The 17,199-nt window shown below is 38.6% G+C and overlaps 1 protein-coding gene across 2 annotated transcripts in view; it reads right to left on the bottom strand.

Annotated features, from left to right (window-relative positions):
- The window catches only part of LOC142662047 (myosin-binding protein C, fast-type-like), a 119,849-nt gene that overhangs the window by 19,336 nt on the left and 83,314 nt on the right, over positions 1–17,199 (bottom strand). For both annotated transcript variants that reach the window (XM_075839877.1, XM_075839878.1), the window contains 5 exons: positions 12,666–12,854; positions 11,649–11,783; positions 11,216–11,383; positions 10,180–10,268; positions 8,315–8,510 (listed from right to left, as the gene is read on the bottom strand). In XM_075839877.1, coding sequence (XP_075695992.1) covers positions 8,315–8,510; positions 10,180–10,268; positions 11,216–11,383; positions 11,649–11,783; positions 12,666–12,854 — 777 coding nt within the window. The remainder of the gene's footprint in view (positions 1–8,314; positions 8,511–10,179; positions 10,269–11,215; positions 11,384–11,648; positions 11,784–12,665; positions 12,855–17,199) is intronic.

The raw sequence follows: 17,199 nt of genomic DNA, 5'->3' as shown, positions 1-17,199 counted from the left end.
TGGCAAGACCTAATGCCTGCAGCCTTCTACAGTAAATTCAACATAATGCCTGTGTGAGGGGTTTTCCTTTTAACTCCAGTTTCATACATGTGTAACCTGGGCACTTTTTTGCGGCCAAATTACGGCTGCAAGTCCCGGACAAACTACATACGGATGATGCTCTTAGTTTGAGTCATTATGCTTGTAGTCCGGACGTGATTTGCAGCCATAATACGCTCTTGTGAAACTGCCATACGGATAGGTGGTCCATCTGTCATCAGTGGTCTGACACACAGTCTCCCCAAAAAGAAGGGAGCATTGCAACCCCTTAAGTGCAATACTCAACACAACTCTGCATGTATCTATGCTGTAACTTGTACTGCAGCTCAATCCCAGGCCAGCTTTTATTTCAGTTGCCCCAGTGATGCGGGCAGCGATGCTGCAGAAATCATCTTGTACCCTATCTTCTGCATATTGGTGGACTGTTGAAGGTCAGATTAAATACTGAATGTCTATCCTCAGCCGCACAATAGCTCTATTGAAGAATGACTTTATTATACCTCTGTAAGGTGTGGCAGGGGTGCCAAAGTTTCCCAAATGTGGAGCAGCACCTCCAAAAAGAACAAATATACTGTTGTTTTAAGGGCTTATTCAGACGAACGAGTGTTGCACCCATTTTCCTGGGCTCCCGGCTGACCTCCATCCATGGCCCTCGACTCTCTTTTCTACCGTGGCCGGCCGGTCGCAGAAAGCGTCCTTCTCGGCACTTTGCAAGCTGGAGTCTATCGAGAGATCCGTGAAAACTGACAAAACAGGACATGTCCTATTTTTTCACCGGCCCTTCGCACAGACCGTTAAAACAACTGCCTTGTGAACAGCCCCATTGAATTGCATGGGTCCGTGTGCTGTCTTTTTTTTTAATGGACAACACAGAGAAATATTATACACTCGTCTGTATAAGCCCCAAGTGTATTGATTTATGCTGCTCTCACTGCTCTTTATTGACTGGTCCAGATCCTGTAGAATAAATATTGCTATTGCTTTATTAAGTGTATATATTTCCACTGCTATGTTGCCACCTAGTGGCCAGGATGTGTTATTATTTTATGTGGTTTTGTTGTGTGCACAGGACCTGTGGTCACATGTTTTTAGTTTTGCAGGTCCTCAGGCAAAAAAAAAATTCACTGCTATTTACTGTTACAGGCATTGGTGGCTCACTCTCCACACTGAGGGCGGTGCAGGGTGAAATGGCACAAACTCCATTTGAAATGGTACGTTGCTGCCCCTTAACTGATGAGGATGCATCCAACATAGAAACGCTGCATGCCTTACGCTAGGGGCAGTGCTAAATTGATAAAAGGCAACTGTTCTCGTCTAACAGGATTTAGTCCGTGGGCTGCGGCCATGGAAGCAGTAGAATGTTGCTGGTAAGCAAAAGTTTTATGGGGGACCCTGAAGCTGGAGAGGGTTTTCAACATGCAGGTTAAAGTTGCCAAGCACCTCCCCAAGAGCAGAAGTGAAGTGATTTGTGCCGGGTGGATGTTTTCTCTGTGATTGAGTTTCTGAAACATTGGGTGGAAGTTTCCTAGTGCCTCCCTATGATAGCGATAGAGACTGCTATAGCCCAAAGATAAAAAGAAAGTGCCTGGATATGTGTATGTACGCCTGCATCAAGGAGGAGTTGAAGCTCTGTACAAGAAAGCCAAGTAAAGCTGGAGAGCCACCATTGCCTGCATTGCCGCCATTTAGTACTTTGCTGAACGATAAAGAGACTGTACAACTCATTTGTGGAGAAGTGTTTGCACCTTTGTGGCTGTTAAAAGGAACTATTATTATTGTATCAATAATCATTATGGGTTTCTTGTCATCATTCTGCGACTAAAACCTGTGAAGTATTCGCGCTTGGCTTACCACCTCTACAATCACTGTTTTTCTCTTATGTGGCACACAACCTTACAATCATGGCCTCCCCCTTAGAGATAGGGTGCCTGAGGCAATTGTAGTGCGGCAAGGGCTCAGACCTGTAGGCAAAAACCAGGAAAGTCCAAGCTTCTAGAAGCTCATGGTTAAATAATATAGCCATTGAATACCAATAGGACCACAAATATGACCACAGTTACCAAACTGTAATCATTTCTATATACAGTACTTGGTCGCAAATTGAACCTTAAAATTATCTTTTTGCATAAATTCTGATAAAAGATGTTCACCTAAATACTCCTTAATGTACTATACATTTTCTGACTGTAGGTTCCCAAGGAATAAAAGTGATTGGACACATGGATCTACATAACATTCTGAACACTGTTAGAAAATGTGAATGGATAATGTTTACTTAGAGTACACCCTATACTCATCTCTTGATCTTCCAAACTTTTTAGGATGGAAAAATAAAAGGTTCCTGCAGATCAGCAAAGATTTCCCAATGGTTACATTTTATTCAAGATAATTATTTGTGTAACCAAGCTGCATCTTGATATTCAAGTCTTGTGTCAAGCAGCTGGCTTGATCTGTGTGTGTAGCCAGCTTCATTTGGTTTATCAGACTAGAAGGTATTTTATTCAGTTTCCCACATCTTCTAGGCTACCTGCCAATAGGACAACTAAGGGTCATTCCAGACAATTTATCTGCTTTGGATGATTTTGTTTCCAATTTATTTGTACATTTTTCAATATAATGGCAACAAAATGTAAATATATTGTTTCACTTCATACGCTGTAAGGCCAATTTGTCTTAAAGAAAAAAATTGACCACATAAAAAACATTCCAAAACACATTAATGAACCAAGTAGAAAATAAAATGAACAAGCCAACTGCTTACAAAATTACTTATTGTTAATAGACAACCAAATAATTGTTTTAATTGATTGATTATAGTCATAAAGGTTCTAGTCAACTTCAAACTTCATATTGTACAATCTGAGTACTGAGGTGGCTCCAATAGTTGAGTATGAATGACACCTAAGCTAAGGCTATGTTCAAATCTGCATCCGTAATTACATTTTTTGCGTTCCCGACTGACCCTCTTGACTATAATGGTGTACGTTAGGTTTCCGCTAATTTATTTGCCATTTTTAACGGGGGCCTCTAACAGAGCCTCCAACGCAGATGTAAACAGAGCCTAATTTATATAGACAGTGTGACTATACAAAAGGGGGCGTTGTTGGCTGGTTATTGTTTACTGCAGCTCATCCACGCATACAGTACAATGATAGGTACCCGATTCATGGAGAAAAGTGGAAAATTCACCTTAGGCTGCACCTTTCCATTACTGCAGGGCAGAGCAGTATTTTAAAAGATATACAAACAAAATATATATTCCATTAAATCTTTATATTTATGTTAGGTGTGTTTTACATAGAGGTGCAGAGGCTAATGTTACACCTTTGCCATGGTGTCTGAGAGTCCCAAAGGCCCCTCTGCTGCATTCTCATTCTTAATAATTTCCCGATAATGTTACAGATAGAGTGATCTTACAATGCAAATGAGTACAATATAGTGTAACGTCACAGTGTTTGCACGAAGTGGTAGTTGACGTGATTGATTCTGGTTCCGATTTTATTTTTGGAGGAAAAAGCCATTGAAGCTATGCATCTGTCTGTAATAAAGTGCAACCCGCGAGGCAACAAGCTGAACAGCACAGGTTTCAGCTGATATTGTTGGGGAAAGTTGTGTCTGGCCACACTCTTCCCCTACATTGGCCCCCGGCAGGGGGAGTGCAGTATTACATGCGAGCCATTCACATGACAGGGAGGGTCTGCTTAGGACTCCCCCCTATCCCATCCATATGCCTTACAATAATTATTTTTTTTTTTTATCAAATAAAGAAAGGACTTTTATTTGAGTCATTTGTCTATAACGTTAACACCGTATAATCGATTCAGTTTAGAAGAACAAGTATGCAACATACATAATAAGCCACATTAGAAATAGAACTTATCTCAGACGCATTTTAATAACTATTTCAAGATTGATAAATGTACCTTTTAAAATCTGAATTAGGATGTATTAAAATAAACCTCACACATTCTGCAGCTCGTTTCAGCTGGGGTTAAGCATCCATAACTGGATATTATCCACTAGGATTAGCTAAATATAGTTCAGATAAGTATACCCGATCTTAACCGATATCCCCCGCCCCCATGAACTTTAAATGCTGTTCTTGCATCAGTCAGCAATATGAAGACAGACATGAATATGCCAGTCAGGCCGTCTGCATACATTTAGACTGTGAAATATATTCAGTAATGCCAGAGGTGTTTTGTTCCATGACAAATGGAAATCAACAGATCTAGTGGATATTATACAAAACATTATAGGGATTAGACCTTGGCTATAAAAAGAAAGCACCCTGATCTTATATACAGCATGTGCGTAGATGCTGAAAACTAGAAGGTTGCATTTCACAAATGAGTTATTTCAAATATTCACCTAGTCTTGTTCATTTTATTTTGCAGCAATGTTTTTCATCATCATTTTATTTTATTTTTTTATCAAAATGTAAAATACTAATATAAAAGTATAATCATTAAAAACAAAATAAAACTGGATTGATTGTAAACAGCGTAAAGTATGCTACAAATGCCTCACAGATATAATCTGGATTCCTGGCCGAAAAAGGTTGAGAGGCCCTTGACCCTAACGTGTGCCAACAGCGGTATTAACTCCTCTGCCATAGATATCACCCTGTTCCAGTCAGCAACAGCAAGGAGCCAATAAGTATAAGACGATGTTCTACTAAGATTCCCTTCCGCATATAACATAAGAAATACAGTATTGTTGCAATATAGGAATTTTCTGATCCGTCCAATTTGTATGTAACATTTTATTTTTGTAGAAAATGTTGTTGTTTTTATTATTCTAATGAAGTATTTAGACTCTGTAAAGCAGCTGAGAGCATATCTTATGATACTGTTTCGACCTGTCACTCAGCTTAGGAAAATACTGCTCTCTGAAAAACGTTATGGTATATAAGCTCTTTATAGCCTTAGAATACATTTTAGCTTAACTGTCATTATAACTTTTATTCGTAGAAATCAGTAGTAGATAATGAATATACGAAACTGTTTAATATTCCCTATCAGGAGAAAATTACGTCTTTCTAATTTTTCAGCAGTCTTTAGTCGCTATTCTCCTGCCCACAGGCTCTCTGTAAATGTTCAGAGACCTCTTCAGGTCTCAAAAAATTCTGTCCAGTGTGAGACAGTGAAGACTAGAAGGGGAGGAGGGGGATGCAACTGCAGTTTCTCTGCATAAAGCGCTGGTCATGTACTTAAGATTAGGAGTGGCCACAATCGTACATAGAATCGTACAAACAATCTGACCAACAACATGTCAGACTAAAATGGTAGATCAGAGACATAGTTAAAAGTAAAGTTTAAGATATTATGGCCGAACATGCCATACACGCCAAATTTCAGCCAGCAGTCTAAATAAATCCAACATTACAAACATATTTTTTGGTAGACCTCAATCTGCCGTCAACCATCGCAAACGATTGTTCACATATCATTTTAAACCGATAGTTGGACGAAATAGTCAAAATGGTCTATTTCGACCGACTTTCATCTTATTTAAATGGCCAGTTGTAGTGTTTCAGTGAAAAAGCATAAGGGGAGCAGCGTGGGAGACATCTGATTGGTCAGCACACACAGTACAGCTCATACATCACACCAGGACGAGCCCGCATACTCAGGAGACATAGAGAGAGAAAATGTGCATTTACAAAAATAAGCAATACAGGTTATCTACAACATTTGTGTCTGCACTACATCTTTACACCTATAGCTGCTTAATGATGGATTGTGATTTATTTTTTTTGCAACATTAGGTACTTTGTAAATTTTTTATGCTCTTTATGTCCAAATAAAACACTAGAACCAGAGTATCTATGAACGTTTTCTGTCTCAGTGATTTGATTGGGGATTAATAAAGTAATTTCCAAGGCGCATGGGTAAAATAGACAGGGTTTCCACACTAGACGATGGTAAAATTACAATACGGTTTCTCAGTACGGGCTGGTGGGGAATGACACTTTAACTCTTTCTGAATCCACAATATGTAAGGCAAGTAACCACATTGAGTGATGACTTGAAACTTTAACAATATAACTATGGAGTCAGCAGTTTGTAGTTTATAGGCCATGATGGGGGAAGTTCTAGTCAACCATGACACATATATGTAAAGAGGGTGAACCAAGTGATCCCCTCCCTCTTATCTACAGCCCTATAGATTGTGCACTGTACATATCTTTGTTTTTTTGTAAATAAGTTACCTGGAACTGTAATTGACTGTCCAGATATTTGTTGATGATACCTTGTGGATGTTCGCATTCTTAGGCTATGTTCACAAGAAGTTTTTTGCAGGCATAAAATTCTGCCTCAAAATTCCGTCTGGAATTTTGAGGCAGATTTTGATCTGCCTGCACGCCATTCGCTGCGTTTTTCGCCCGCGGGCATTGAGTGCTGCAGGCAAAAATGCCACGAAATACGCTTTTTCTGCCTCCCATTGATGTCAATAGGAGGTCAGAGACCTAAATGCCCGAAGATAGGGCATGCCGCTTCTTTTTACCGTGAGACGGTTTTTCCACTCGCGGGAAAAAAATGCCTCCATCTCCCACTGAAATCAAAGGGAGGCATATTCGGCAATTTTTTTTGGCACGTTTTCCGACTCTTCTGCGTCAAAAAACACGTTAAAAAACTCTGTGAACTGGCCCATAAACTTTTGTTTTGCCGGTCACTTCAGGAGACAGGCCGTGAAGCCCCGTGGCACTGTCAAAAATGCGATGCAGTCATCAGTGGAAAGGAGGTCTCATGGGAGCGGTAACAGAGGAGGGACAAGAAGGAATCCATGTAAGGGGGTGTTTTGGTGTCCAAAGGGAGAGTGAGCGTGTGAACTACGTGAGGTATAAAGAAGACTGCTGGAGTTGTGCAGTGACAGAGAGCTAGTCTTATTGCAGGAGGGCAGTGGAAGGCTGGAGGCTACACCTTCTGGGGTGGATGCTGGAGGGTGACAATGGCCTATGCAAAAAAGAAGTAGAGACTGCTGTGGTGTGGAGTGAAGAAAAAGGGAGGAGTCACGGAGCACTGGCAGAGTATTTGCCAGCCGGAGTAGTGGCTCTAGAGACTCTACTGGGGCTGTGGAGATAGTCAGCCCAGGGTGTGGGGACCAGGGAGGAGATCAGCAGTACTGTGGGGCATAGAAAGATTCCTGGAATGGTGGGCCTGTGGAGAACACTACAGTGGTGGACTGGATGCCCTGTAGGCTTGAAACAGCAAGTGGCCCAGTGATTATGGTCCTGAGAAGGACTGGACTACTGTAATAGTCATTAGAGTAGGTAGGGGTAGGTGACCCTTGAGGTCAGGGCCATAGTGGATAGCCTACATAGAACTTGGATTGACTGGAAGTGTGGAAGGATACTTGGGAAGTGTCTGGAGACCTCTTGGTACAAGTGCCTGTCAAGTGTCTTTTAGTTGAGTGGTGTCCGGTAACAAATAATCTAGAAGTGTAGGGTTTGAGATGCTAGGCGACAAGGTGCCTTGAAGATGAAGGCTGGAAGGTGTAGATAGGTGCCTAAAGGGTGCGAATAGGAGAGAAGTGATGTCTGACAAATAGGTGGGAAAGCTGATGAGGAAGTGGAAGGTTGTGTTAAGTAAAACAGCCTTGGTGTGGTCCTTGAAGACAAGAAGGACTTGCCAAAGGGGATATCGCTGTTGGATAAAATGTTTATCTGATTATCTGTGCCACTTTAAGTGTTGTAACCATTATGCTTGCTGTGCAGCATTCAGCGAAAGTAGACATATGTTTATATGCCACTATAATAAAGGTTGAGTTCGGTAGAGATAATTTAATTCTTTCAGCATTCATTTGGTCTGCAATTGTGTTTAAAAGGGAACCACTCCAGTAACCTAACGTTTTATATATATATATATATATATATATATATATATATATATATATATATATATATATATATAATGAAAAAATACTGTAGTCATTTGTGCATCATGTGTTGAGGAGTGTTGTTTATAAGACACAGTATCACACATTTATGGTTATCTATTAACCTACTTTTATCTTCATTGGTATGTCAAAGCCAAATCATGTGTTCTCATGTCTCCAATAATATCACCACTGCTCAGAAAGTCCTCTGTAAAGTCTTTTAAAAGATATTAAGAGGTAACCATAACTCGAGGAACTGGAATACAGGATATCTCTACCACAAGTAATATTTCGAAAATACTACTGACTACTGGCTGTATAAGAAAACAGAGGAAATATGCCAACGTGAACAGGCTTCCAGGTAATTTAATTGGCATAAGACAGATGTACTCACCCACAATACGAATGTTTACTGTTGCACAATCCTCCATGTTTTCAATTTGCACAGACAAGTCATATTTTCCTGAATGAGATCGTTCGGATGATCGTATGAAGATAATGGTGTCTGTCTCAGAAGTTCTAATACTGACTTTCCTTAGATCTAATGGTTCGCCATCCTTTGTCCAGGTGACTTTTGGTCTGGGTTTTCCCTGTAATAATAGAAGCATTATATTGTCATAGGTTCGTAGCGTTTATGGCACAGCAGCCTGCAATCTTATCTCTCCAACAATCCTCCTATTACAGAAACTTATTGCCCCCATATTCTTTCATCTCTAGAAAACATATTTTACTATAGCACTGTCCAAATGCAATAGACAGATTATAGTGGAGTGGATAGCAGCATTGGTTCTTAGCTGACCAGTTAACATAATTTGGCAACATTAGAGATAGCCAAATGCACTGGGACAAGCCAGTGTCATTTCAGGGATAACCAATCCATCAAATGACTATTGATTACAAGACCATGGGACCACCAAGTTTATTAAGTTACTGGATACCACAGACCAGACAATGTAGTGTATCACTAAGGCTGCGTTCACATCTGCGCTAGTGTTCCGTTCAGACGTTCTGTCTGAGCTTTCCGTCGGAACGGAGCCCTGACAAACACTAACGGAAACCATAGGTTTCCGTTTCCATCACCATTGATTTCAATTGTGACGGATCCGGTGCCAATGATTTCCGTTTCTCTCAGTTGTGTAAGGGTTCCGTCGTTTTGACGGAATCAATAGCATAGTCAACTACGCTATTGATTCCGTCAAAACTAAACGACGGAAACCCTCGCACAACGGAGACAAAAGGAAATCATTGCCACTCGATCCGTCACCATTGAAATCCATGGTGATGAAAATAGAAACATTTGTTTTCCGTTTGTGTCAGTCAGGGTCCCATTCCGACGGAAAGCTCCAACGGAACGTCGGAACGGGACCCTGGCGCAGATGTGAACGAAGTCTAAGTCACAAATTATGTCAAATATTCAGCAGGTCTTATCTCACTGCATTTGTCACTAATTGCTTCTCTCTGAGTTCTCTTGTTTTCATTGGGGCTTACTATTCTGCAACTATTCTAAGCTTGGATTGCCAAAGGATTAACTGCTATATATCACTTCCTCCATATTTCTATTATTTAGGCTGTCATTGAGGTCTAATGTATGTACGAGCACACAATGGGGAAGGGTGGGGTGGTATCGTAGCAGAATTTTAATGTAAGTATATTACACTACTATTTAAGAAACTGAATATGAATAGAGGTTGCATAATATAAGAAGAGAATGATCGAGAAAGAAAACTTCTGAACTAGAAGTGTTTTTCAAGGAAGAGTGAAAAAAGTTCCTAAAGAAAAAATTCTCAATCTTTTGCCAAAGGTTATGGTTGATTTTTTTTCCACTATGATAAATTTAGCAAATATACTAATGGTAAATTCCAATTTGCATATTTAAAGGGTTATTCCATCTATAAACATTTCTCAAATGTCCACTGGAGAGGTGATAATTGTAAGATTGGTGGGGGTTCAACCGCTGGAACCCCCATCAATCATTAGATCCTATGTAGCACCCCCCCCAAGCCGCATGACCTCAGCAAAGAGAAGTTTGAACAGAACAGTGGTCGAGCATGCGCTATGGGAGAGACAGAAACAGCCAAGCACTGTGGACCCTCACCAATCTAAAATGTATTACCAGTGGATAGGTGATAAATGTTTGTGGCTGGAATACCCATTTAAGTTTGCTCCCTACAGAGAAACTATAGAGAATTTCTTTGTACAGGGAATGAGAGCATTGGGAATTTCAATGTGGTTTCCATTCTGCCTATCAGTTCACCATACCTGAAAGGGAATAACAAGGTTGACCTGTTCTCCGACCTTCCTAATATAGGTTTGCCTCAGCTGCCTTGGTAATCGGATCTTTGGTGACTCTGTTAGGAAAAAAAAGTATATTGCAAAATCTAGAGAATGTAGCATTTTATTAACATGACACCCATGAGGTGTAAATGTAAAATGTAACGTTATCCTGTTTCAATGTTCAAAAAAATCAAGTAGACGATTACCAGTATTAAAGAAAAAATAAGTGACTTGTTTTTCTTTTCTAATATGTACTCAATAGTTAATTTGGAAACCCCCTACAAAGATTGGAAATTCCTTTTATTTTTTCATGTTATAGATATTTACTCATGTAGCTTTTTGAACTTTAGATGGAATCCACCATTACCACATACACAAACTGTCATAGCAATGGCATTAAGATGTTTTGAAAAGTTGTCACAGCTCCGTCTCCTCTACTACCATCATGGAATAATAATTATGAGGTCTCATTTAAAGAGCCCATAGATACTGTAATAATTTGGAATAAAGTAAGGAGTTGAGGTTATTATGACCAACAGATAGACCTTATATCAGTTTGAAAATATATTAGATATCTGTAACAATTTTTCTGGTTATTTTTGGTAGTATTTTTTTTCTTGATCTTGCTTGTTTTCCACATGAAAAATGCAAGCATTAAATTATAGGATGTTCTGATTGGAACAATTTTACATGGGAAAATTCTTCCAACTCTGGCAAAATGTCTGCATGTATGCCTAGATAAGATGAAACTCATGATATTAAAAATATACTCAGTATATTCTCATTTTAAACAGGTTTTCCCCACAACCTTTACTACCTGCTGTGTTATGCCTAGTGAAAGCCCTTTGATTTGAAGAATACCAAAGATAGAAGTCATGCACTACTAATTCTGGCCATGCACTAGATATAACACAGTGTATTATATTTTCCTGGAGTGTTCCTATAATTCTCTCATGTCAGATTAAAGGAATTTTTCATTACGACACCCGTATATTATATATAATGTATTAAAGTAACTTACGCACAATCTCCCGTATGGTAACTGGCTGACCAAGAATTGCTGGCTCACTCTTGCCTGCTATATTGACAGCGAGTATGCGAAAAAGAAGTTTCTCCCCAGTGGGAAGACCCTTCACAGTATATCCACATCTTTCCACAGGCTCTTTGTTTGTCTCAACCCACTCATCAGCTAAATAGATAAAGATTGTAAATTGTTTCAGTAAAGCACCATAAAGTATATAGAAAAATATAATATTAAACAGCAAATGTCATTAAGAGGAAATATGATACATAATAATACAAAATTCTCCCTTATCAATCTCACATACACAAATATCCGAGATGTAATTTGAAGCTTCTGGGCACAATGCAAAATCTGTCATCTCCATTTATAAGTGTTGTACTGCTACCTTTGCACTCCCTATAGCTATGCCTCTGACATTACTCGTACTTACATCCCTCTTTGCAGTACTCAATGAGATAACCATCAATTCCTCCAGCGCCAATACGATCTGGTGGTCTCCACTTCAGAGTGCAAGTCGTGTCTGTGACGTCCTCAACCGTCAAATGTAGGGGTTCACTTGTTGGAGCTGAAAAACAGTATATTTTTGGTTTATCTTAAAACCTAGACATATATTTTATAATTTTTCAGTGTAAATTAGAATTATTATTTTTTAAAATAGCTGCTAATGAACACGTACTGTAAAGTCAGGCTTATATTGTCCTATTAACTAATTCGCCAAGAATCCTGATATCCCTTAAAGATACCTACAAACAGGGTTAGACTGCTACATCAGAGTACCAAAGGATCCTCTGGTAGGCCCAGCCTCTAATACAATAATTTGAATCCCCCCAAAGGTCCAGAAGATGACAATCCCATTTGGAGACAATAATTTGCCACTAGGTTTCGAATGGGTTACTGCACAAATAACCTATTTCACCATATTGATCATATTTCCTGTGTGTGCAACAATAACAAAATGTATGATGGAATTAAATAGTGGACGTATGCATGTTATTATACACAATAATGTCAACATATGTCTCATGAGACTATAAAACATGTGGGCTAAGTCACCAGCAAGTGCGGATCATTGAACTCCCCAGTAACAATAGAAACTCCAAACAATATTAAGTAGAACACAAGAGAAAGAAGGAGTCAAAAACTATTGAAAAATATATAAATTGCCAAAGGCATAGAAAAATACACATGTATTTTTCTATGCCTTTGGCAATTTATATATTTTTCAATAGTTTTTGACTCCTTCTTTCTCTTGTGTTCTACTTAATGTTATTATACACGTAGGGTAGGCCTTTAGAATATTTTCCTGTGGTGGGCCCAAGGACCTGCAGTTAGTTGGTAATATATGAACGTATTTTAACTTTAACTATCCATATAAAATGAATCGAACCAATCATTATTGACCATGTGACAATAGCTGTTTGATAGTTCAATTTCAAAAAGTCCTTACCAATAGGCATGAATGGATTGGTGGTATTGGCTTCTTGGGAAATTCCAATGACATTGACAGCATAGATTCTAATTTCATATAAGACTCCTTCAATCATATTGGTTGACTGATATTTAGTGTCTGCATAGACTTCAAAGTTCATCTTCATCCAACGTTGACTGCCTTTCTTTTTTCTTTCAATAAGATATCCTACAGATATAGAAAACAAACAATTAATAAAAGACAGTTCGCAAATATTAAATACATATTGAAAAGTAGTTTATACTGTGCTACGTCACGTTTCCATTGAAAATACAAATTACTATTGGACCATTTAAATGTTTTTCTTTTCCACCTTCATGAAAAAAAAATAACATATTCATTTGGTGGCCAATCCAATGTTATCAATCCTTACCATAAATAATGACTTTTTTGTGTGTGGAAATTGTTCTGGTGAGTCATGACTAGTGAATACGTTATTTTTATCCCACTTTTGTAGCATACCTCATGAATGGTACTGTCATAGCTCTTCCATTATTTAGTGCTAACATTGCAAAACATATGGGATAATAGCAGATTAAATATTTTTTGTCTGAAATTAATATCTTCAATCTCCATACTGACAAACAGATTCTATTAATAGAACACATGTAATAATTGTCTATGGGTTCGGTGGGAAGGAGCTGCCTACAGAGTGGCAAGGGGCACATTCATATACAGCAATAATCTTTTTAAAGTAAAACCTTTTATTACTTCATGCTCTGTTTTCTCCATTTATGCCTCCCAAGCTTTTCGTGTGACTATTATATTACAATTTATGTATCTTTATACAATAAAGCTTAGCAAACTGAGAGGGGCTGAAAGTGAAGCTAAATTAAGTTGGCCATACACATTAGATTAATGCTGGCCAACTCTGCTTATAGGTCATTGATCTAATGACAACAATCTCCCAAAATCTGCTGTCAAGGGAAATAAGGATCTGGCATGTTGAAGTTGGGAGAGTTGGCATGTTTAAAGGTGAACATTTGGCCAATGGTTAAGCATTTTGTTGACACCTATCCAATATATGTCCAGTTTAATAGTTTCTGAGGAAGTAATGTATATTGTAAGCCAGTTTGACAGAACGTGCAAGCATAACAATGAGTGTGTAAACAGTGAGTCACCAATGAATGTGTAAACAGTGAGCGCATTTTTTTTCACTTTATTCCATTTTTTTATGGCACTAATAGGATATAGTCACACGCGGCCGAAATTTGTTTGACTGCCCTAAACATTTGAATGCCGCTTCCAGAAATCTATATACTGTACATGCTGCAGAAACTACCCCATTCAGATGTTTGGAGCAGATTGTCAGTCGCAGAAATTTTGCAATAAATCTGCCACGTTTGTGAACATACCCATAAAGGATTTTTTTTCTTTTTTTTTTAAATGATATTTCCATAGCTATTGTTTTGTCTTTTTTTCTCTCATGTTTAAAGGGGTTTTCCTATGAGAGACATTTATGACATATCCACCTCTCTCTAGAACAGGGCCCCCTAAACCCCGTTCTGCCGCTCTGTGTTGCGGCAGAAGCAGGTGAATTTCGACCATGAATTAGGAAACAGCGTAGCTCTTTGAGCTACTCTGTTTCCGTAAGTCCCATACAACTGAATGGTAGTTACGGAAACAGCGTAGCTCGCATGCTATGCTACTACCTGAACTTCCATTCACAACTATGGGAGTTACGGAAACAGCGTAGCTCAGCGAGCTATGCTGTTTTTGTAACTCCCGACCATATAGTCAGGAAGTGGCTGGGGAGACAGAGGGAACAGAAAAAGGTAGAACGGGGTTTAGGGGGTCCTGTTCTAGAGATAGTTGCGGGTCCCAGACGTGGGACCCGCATCTATCTGACATTTATGACATATCCTGGGAATATATCCAAAGAAGTAGTAGGACAACAGCACACGTCTTCAAATCATCAAAGTGGTTTTATTGTCAAGACATCCACAAACGACAAGCAACGTTTCGACCCATAGTGAGTGAAGGGTCTTTGTCAAGCCTAACATTATGTCTAAAAACATCGTTATAAATGGGTGAATACAAATGATCACATGGCCCATTCCAACCAGTGAACATCGTGAATCTGGTCTCCCAGGTGAAGCATACATTAGTCTTAATGACATACATCAAATAGTTATATAATCTTCAAAAACGTGCAAAACTACAATGTGTAATACATCTTTAATACATCATCATCAATAATATATCAATCATTGTTATTACAATAGAAAAGTGAAGGAGGAAAGTTCACCACACTCCAGGTTCCAGCTACGATCACAGAGCTCTACTGTGCATGCTCAGCAATCAATCATCTCTGCTGTGCAAAAAATGAAGACCAGCGTTCGATCCAAAATAGTGATCAAAGTATGTATAAATGTAAGACATCCTCAGTCATAACAGGAATCCATCATACTGCAGCTCCATATCTGTATGTTTTGAGGCAAAATTAATTCAATAATTAAAAACGTCTTCACTCTGTATAAGTCACATGTGAACAGGGCAGACGGAGGGAGAAGGGATCAGGTTCATATTACTTCATGATATCAATCACTAGAAGTTAAATATAAGACATCCTCAGTCATAACAAGAATCCATCATACTGCAGCTCCATATCTGTATATTTTGAGGCAAAAATAATTCAATAATTAAAAGCGCCTTCACTCTGTTTAAGTCACATGTGAACAGGGCAGACGGAGGGAGAAGGGATCAGGTTCATATTACTACATGATATCAATCCCTAGGAGTTAATGTCATCAAATACTATTTAGTGTTAAACCGCCTACATAAATCGGATCACCGAAGTGATTCAAAAACTTTCTAGGGAATGCTTGTAACTTCTGTCCGACAAATCATGTTGGACAATAATACCGCACAAAACACGAGATTTATATAATGATGATAAAAAAGCCTTCATTCCGTGATGTGAAGTCACATGTGAACAGGGCAGATAGAAGAAGAAGGGATCAGGTTCATATTACAACATGATATCAATCACTAAAAGTTAGTGTCATCAAATACTCTTTAGTGTTAATTCGCCTACATAAATCGTATCACTCAAAGTGATTAAAAGACTTTCTAGGGAATGCTCGTAATATCTGTCCAACGAAACATGTCGGACACCTATATCGCACAGAACACGAGATTTATATAATGATGATAGAGCATCAACCATAGCCCACCCAATCAAAAAACCACTATACTCAAAAACATTGCATAAAAAATACAGATGGATGCCAACATGAAAGGAACCGCTATAATCTTCGTTCTGATCATAAATCCGCTGGCGTGTGGTGAATAAACCTCCATCACGAACATGCTCAAATCTGTAAGAAATATTCCAAAAATATCAAGACCCTCAGGGATACAAGACGATGCAAAAAAATAGATGCTACACAATGTGTCAGAAATCACCCATCAAGTGTACAATATTAAAAAAATGTTAAAAACAGCAATGGGATTTCAGAGTCCAGGAATTATCTTGTATTCTAGATTCAAACCTTTGGGGTATAGGGAATCTAACTCAAAGATCCAACGTAATTCTTTCTTTTTCAATAGCTTCTGTCTATCCCCTCCCCTCCTGAGTATCGGGACACAATCTATTACCCTAAATCTCAATTGATTTAACTGATGATTCTTTTCAATAAAATGCCTTGGTAATGGAAGTTCCATCATTTTCTTTCTGATTGTACTTTTATGCTTATTAATTCTCAATTTAATAGGCATAGTTGTCTCTCCTATGTAAATCAATGAACAAGGACATGTAATCATATATACAACGAAATCTGAATTGCACGTAAATCTGTGTCTGATATTAAAGACCCTCCCCGTTTGTGGATGCTGAAAACTATTCCCTTTCACAATATTATTGCAATTGCAGCAATTCAGACAGGGAAAATTACCATTTTTGGGGGGGCAAAGTAGTAATTGTGTATTTTTCTTTCTACTACCCACGTCTGACTTAACCAGTGTGTCTCTGATATTCTTAGTCCTCCGATATGACATAATAGGTGGTATTCTCAACGTGTCAATCTCATTATGTCCCTTGGACACTATAGGCCAATTCTTTCGCAGAATATTCCCTATGCGACCACTCAAATTGCCAAAAGTTGATATAAATGGTATACGTTCAACTTATTGATGACATTTTTGTCATATGGGAAGGTGATAGGTTGGGTCTTGATCAGTTTTTGTTAGAACTTAACACTCATATTCCAGCTCTTCAATTTACCATGGTTTGTTCTGATCGAGAATTACAATTTTTGGACACTTTGGTACAATGGAAAGACGGAGTATTTTCCACAGATTTATTTGTGAAACCCACAGACAGAAATAATCTCCTTTTATATAGTAGTAACCATCCTAGACACATGATTGAGTCGTTACCATGGAGTCAATTATTAAGGGTAGATAGGATTGTGTCAGATACTACACAGAAACAAATTAGGTTGACTCAGATGTGTAATAAATTTACGAAGAGAGGTTATCCTAGGAAACTTGTACAGAAACATAAGGATAG

The sequence above is a fragment of the Rhinoderma darwinii genome, chromosome 10 (assembly GCF_050947455.1).
Source record: "Rhinoderma darwinii isolate aRhiDar2 chromosome 10, aRhiDar2.hap1, whole genome shotgun sequence".
Taxonomy (NCBI): Eukaryota; Metazoa; Chordata; class Amphibia; order Anura; family Rhinodermatidae; genus Rhinoderma; species Rhinoderma darwinii.
The sequence above is the reverse complement of the archived record's forward strand: the minus strand, read 5'-3'. Positions and strand labels throughout refer to the sequence as shown.